The sequence below is a fragment of the Arctopsyche grandis genome, chromosome 11 (genome assembly GCF_051622035.1).
Source record: "Arctopsyche grandis isolate Sample6627 chromosome 11, ASM5162203v2, whole genome shotgun sequence".
In the NCBI taxonomy this organism is placed as follows: domain Eukaryota; kingdom Metazoa; phylum Arthropoda; class Insecta; order Trichoptera; family Hydropsychidae; genus Arctopsyche; species Arctopsyche grandis.
Window position 1 is genome coordinate 4,136,793 of NC_135365.1, and position 6,027 is coordinate 4,142,819.

General features: G+C 31.2%; 1 protein-coding gene across 1 annotated transcript; it reads left to right on the forward strand.

The window, feature by feature from the left end:
* The first annotated feature begins 385 nt into the window (after window positions 1–385).
* Window positions 386–5,322, forward strand: LOC143918850 (kelch-like protein 25). The gene is made up of 11 exons (XM_077440924.1): window positions 386–415; window positions 1,639–1,755; window positions 1,827–1,966; window positions 2,041–2,234; window positions 2,305–2,502; window positions 2,574–2,744; window positions 2,837–2,980; window positions 3,750–3,916; window positions 3,988–4,210; window positions 4,854–5,037; window positions 5,104–5,322. Exons 2-11 carry the CDS (start codon window positions 1,643–1,645, stop codon window positions 5,241–5,243), a joined length of 1,674 nt encoding a protein of 557 aa, XP_077297050.1. The 5' UTR covers window positions 386–415; window positions 1,639–1,642; the 3' UTR covers window positions 5,244–5,322.
* Window positions 5,323–6,027: the final 705 nt, after the last annotated feature.

Below are 6,027 nucleotides of genomic sequence, written 5' to 3' on the forward strand. Positions count from 1 at the left end.
ATATAAATATACAATTTCAGCTTTATGTAATGTGAACTTTTCAATTTATATGAACTGTGATAATTAGAGGTAGGACCGGAAGCGTGCCGTTTATTGTTCAATTGTTGTAAATGCTTTGTATAAAAGGTTCGGCAAACCTTTAACAATGCATCTACAACATTTGAACAATAAACGGCCCCCTCAGGGTCCGGTGACTAGTGATAATTGTAATCCTTTGCACACGGCGTAAAAGCAATCATAAACCGCATACAATAACAAAATATTTTGTTTATGTTTTTATATACGAATGAGAAAAATAAAAATAAACTTTATATATCGCAAAACCACAAAAAAATATGGCAATCGTTTCAATGGTTATAAATTAGAAAATATTTTTGCTAAAAACATCATTCACACTTTGACTTTCATCTAACAAGTAAGTCAACCTGTACTGTTTTCTACATATCTTATGTCTTCATCACCAACATTTTCTAATAATCATTCTTAAAATTCGTATAAAAATATTAATATCTTATTCTCAATAAAATTTATTCTAAAAATTAATATATATACATGTATTGTGGTTCAAACTGAATAGTCAGGAAATTATTCCGACACAAGTGTCGGATCTGATAAAATTTAAAACTACAGGTAGATGCAAGCATCTAGTTTAAATTTTAATGACTCTCTTTTTACACTTAACGAAACCAGGAATATTAAGCCTTTGGATCGTGGAAATGATTTTGTGGGCACTCCAGGTATCCGTCTATAGTATCTTTGGTACTCCGTCATTTCCGCGCGGACAAAATCACGTCGACATTTTGCGCGGGACAACTGAGCGCGGCGTCATTCCTGCGCGACGTCATTTGCGGATATTAAAAAAAAACCAAACAAGAAAAACAAAATTTATATTCAAAATAAATAAATATTTTAAATCATGACATGAATTTCATCACCCGCCCCATGGATTCATCCTTGGTTCTCTGAAAAATTAATATTTGACTACGTACTACGACCAAAAAATTAAACGATAATGACAAAATATTGAAATTCCTAAGACCTTCAAAAAATTCATAAGTTTGATTTTAAGTTTTGTTCGATTGAATAAAAATAAAACCCGAATAAAATGGAATTCGTTATATTAATCATTCACTTCTCTTGATACATATCTGAGTTCATCGACCAATGAGGATTTGAATACAACGATATAATTATATTTGGGGAAATTCGTAGTGACATAAAAAATCACTTAAAGATCTCTTTAAATTAAAATCATGTAATTATTAAAATAGTCTGATTTAAAAATGTTTATAACGAATTAAAAACAAATACATATAGATTATTCGTTCGACACCTCTCAATTATAAGTAACTCTAATATTTATTTATTTATTTTGCATACAAATTTTGTTTTTCTTGTTTGGTTTTGGTTTGGTTTTTAATGCGCGCAAATGAAGTTTGTTCAGTTATACCGCGCCGAAATGTCGGCGCGATATTTTCCGCGCGGTAATGACAGGACACCAATAAATGAATTTGAAACTAAATTCTTAGTCCTCGTGTTACCAAAGCTAACTATCTCATAGACTCATACACCTTTCTTCGTGAAATCCATAGCAATTTATATGTACATATATTTACAATACAAATTTCATTTTGACAGCAAAATGATTGCAATAAGAGCCAACCCACGGTTTCCAAATGCTCGAATCGAACATCTGTACAACCTTATGAAGAAACAAAAGTATACCGATTTTATTTTCGAAGTTCGCAATAGAAGGTATGTAAATTTCAATAAAAATGTATTTAAATTTCAAGTCAAATTTCAACGAACCATCTTTTCAATTGTAGCATTGGTGTCCACATGGCTGTTTTGTCAGGCTGTAGTGATTTTTTTGAAAGCAACTTTAATCAATTTAGTGACATATTTTCCGGTTTTGATGACGTAGTCATCGATGCTGTTTTGAAATATTGCTATCTTGGAGATATACGTAAGCTCATCGATAGTTATAAAGTCAATCAAAAATTTGAATAATGCAATAAATGATGTTTTGATACATTTTAGATATTGATGAAAGTCGGGTCGACAAGTTTATGGAGCTGGCCAATACACTTCTTATTAAAAATATTTTCGTGGAACAAAAAAACCCAAAATACCAAACAATTGATTTGTCAAATTGTTTGGAAGCTTTATGGCTGTCATATAATCCAATAACGAAAAATAATGCAATGTCTTTGACCCTCGAAAACTTTCTAACTGTAAGTGTTATAATTATTTTTACTTTGATATATTGTAATTTAATATTTGAAATAATCGATTTCGTGGCAGTTGTATAAAACTCCAGAATTCCTCCATCTACCAGCTTCGACTTTGATTGAAATTCTGAAATCGGATTATCTAAACGTATCTTCAGAAGAAGATGTATTCGAATCTGTAAAATTGTGGACTGATCATGACCGTGTGAATCGAAAAAATGTACTATCAGAGTTGTTGAGTTCCGTGAGATTGACTTTGCTCTCAATTAAGGTATTATAATAGTGCTTAATAATGTACACATAAAATTTAAAGCAAACTTTTTATACGAATGCATTTTACAGTTCCTCACTAGTGAAGTTATGGTTTATTGTTATCCGTCTCCAGAGTGTATCATCATCGTCAACGAAGCAATGCAATTAATCTCATCGAATCGACAAAATTTTATATTGAAAGACAATCATCGAAAACGATCAGCGAAATTAGCAATCTTCAGTACGAGGCATAAAACGGGAGTAAGTTTTCTTATTATTTTCAGTGGTTTTTGAATTTTGAATAATATTTTTTTATATTTATTATATGTATTTATTCATCTATACATATGTAGGTTGAAAACTTCATGGATGTGTATGACAGAACGACCAACAAATGGACTTTATCTAAAGATTTGAGGCTTGATAATTTCGATTATGCGCCAATAGTCGTCAATGATTGGGTTGTAATGATTAGTGGTCAAAGTAAAAATTCAGCTGTAATGTATCAATTTTTTTATTTGCCTATATGTTACAGCTGAGGTGTATCTTTCATTTGTAATACATATATTTTGACTAAATATAGAATATATTCCATCTAACCTGCTACCAACTACCGTTATGGTTGAAGTGCTTTCTGCTGTAATATATGTTGACTAGTTGAAATATGTATATTTCGTCTTACCCACAATTTGAGTCATATGGTGAATTACATTCCAACTGGTCAAAATATATTACAACTGAAAAAAGGTTAAATGGAGAGGTTAGGTTTTTCGTGAAAACGTCTCTCGACTAGTAAATTGAGTTGTAAAGCCACATTTTTGTTTTGAACACATTCTTAGAGCCATCGTTATACGATACTCATTACTTGTATTCGTAATCTATTTTAGCATTATTGCATTTTTAAGCATTCGTAAAACATCATAGCTGTCAAAATTCAACTGTTATACTACAACTAGCGCACATTGTTGAAAGTTTATTTGCGCTTGTAGATATATAATTTACTAGTTGAATTGAATTCGAATATGAACGACCTAAATCGTCAGTTAGAATATATTAGAACTGAAAATACACTTCAACTGTTACATACAAACATATATAATACATATACAAGTAAAATAACGAATCCAGTGTCCATCACTAAAAAATTTCACTGAATATCAACTCGAATCAAATTGTCTAGAAATCTTTGTATGGAACGTGACGGGGACTGGTTCAGTTACCTTATGCAATGTAATAATTTTACAATTAGAATTTTTTTATTATTAGGTGGACTATATAGATTTAAAAGACGGTCAAAAATATTCATTGAATCCATTGAATGCACCTCGGTTGTTTTGTTGTGTAGTTAAATTGAGTCAAGTTGACTCGTCTACTGATGTTTACGTCGTCGGTGGTGCTGAACATTGGTTAAAGCCCATAAATACAATAGAAAAGTAATCATTTTTTATTTACAAACAATTTACACGCATTAAGTTGAATACTAAGGAAGTGAATTTAAATATAGGTGGAACAGTAAGAGACGAAATTGGGAAACAAATGTAGCTCCAATGCTGCTTGCGGTGCATTCGCATGCCGTTTCTGTCGTAGATGGAAGAATCTACGTGACAGGCGGTTGTAAACTAGTCAAAGACGTTTTAGAAGTAGTCGATAAGGTGCAGATGTACTCTCCGCAGACCAATTCTTGGTCTTATGTTAAACCGATGATTCAAAAGAGACGCGTTCATAAGGTGAATATTCATTTTTTTATCCACTGAATGGTGGGTGGAAACAATTTGACTACAAGTATCTCAAATATGAGCCCTTTGACTGTTAAGTAAAATTCACTAGATAAACAGCCAAGCATATTATTTTATTTAAAAATAATGTCATTCAGGTTATCTCAACTCGCTGTTGAACATTGTCCATCACTATCCTTAGTTTTGTTACGTAGAGATTAGGTGATTCGTGCTCGTCGACCACTGGTTTACTAGCGCTGATCACCTGATCTCGCGTTCGCGCCAAAAAGGCCTCAGCCTATAAACGTGCCGTATGCAACAACCAATAAGGTCTCGCGATCCATCAACCAATGATCTCTCTGTGTGGAGAGTACTTGATTGGATTAAATATTCGGCGATTTTGTTATGTGATTTATTCGGATCCGGATCAAAATATCTTATCCAACAGCGAGTTGATTTTATGTATAGTAGATTTTATCTTCCAAAAAGGACTTAAATGACAAAAATGTTTCATTTATTTAGTGAATATTTACTTTTCTATTAAGGTATTACATATATTGTAAGTCAAATAGTTTATGTCCTATAGTATATACAAAGGAACGCAAACATCTTCACAAAATTAAAATGTGTACTTTAAATAATATGTCGATTGCAGAGTGCCGACATCAACGGAAGATTGTTTGTTGTCGGTGGTCTGAAAGATATCCCGATATTATCTGTTCTTGCTAGTGTTGAATCGTATGATCCCGGTTCAGATTTGTGGACTTTGTTTTGCAATCTACCGAGTCCTAGATGGGGCACTGCCATTAGTCTTTTTGGTGATAAATTGCTTTTTATAGGTAAGTAGTTATTTATTTACTTGTGTCTTGAAAATTGCTAGTTTCTAGCATTGGTGAATTTTTCAGGTGGACATGATGGAACATCCTATTTGACCGATGTTTTGGAATACGATGTTATGAATGAAAAATGGTGTATCCTAAAAAGCTTGAATATGGCGAGAAGTGGTGGAGATCCAATTTTGATACCATACAATTCGGCTTTTTAATTTTTCAATATTAATAAAAATAGCATTGATGTTATACAATTATATAATTTTTGATTAATAATAAAAATTTTGACGAATTATTTTGTTTTTTTTTAGCCATTTCATCTTCTTAAGATTGTACTTGTATGCAAAAAATAGCTACCTCAATTTTTATAAGCCTTGTTATGTTATATTTTTTTATAATAAGTACAAGTCTTTCAATCGGGGCATTCAGTTTCAAACAAAAAGCTATTCCAACATTAAAAAAACATTTTTCAAATTTTTTAACAAAAAAAATTTTAATACCCCTAGCAACTGATGATACTCAATGGGCTTTTCATCTGGTGTAATTATCTATGATTTTAAATGCTGTATAAAATTGACAATTATTTGGGGTTAACAAATGTACATTGAAGTTCCGGATTCCATATTTAAACCAAAGAACATTTTTTTCATTTTTTTACAAACCTCTTTTACGTTTCACAATTATTAATAGAATACATGCTTTTTTTATATAAACTTGTTTCTGAAATTTTTAAGTTTTGAAACACACTAGAAGCCTCTGAGTAAAAGTCTCATAATCGAATGTTTTACCTATTTATCACGTAGAGTAACTTGATTAAAAATAATATACAATTTTGTATCGAATTTTGCCATGAAGTATAAAATACATTTTTTTTCGATATTGTTGCTTTAAAAAAAAATCAGTACACAATCGATCGATGATTGTGTTAAGATGTTTATAGTGGGTTTGCACAGCAATATGAAAATTGTATGGCGAATATGATTTATTAAGAAAAATCTT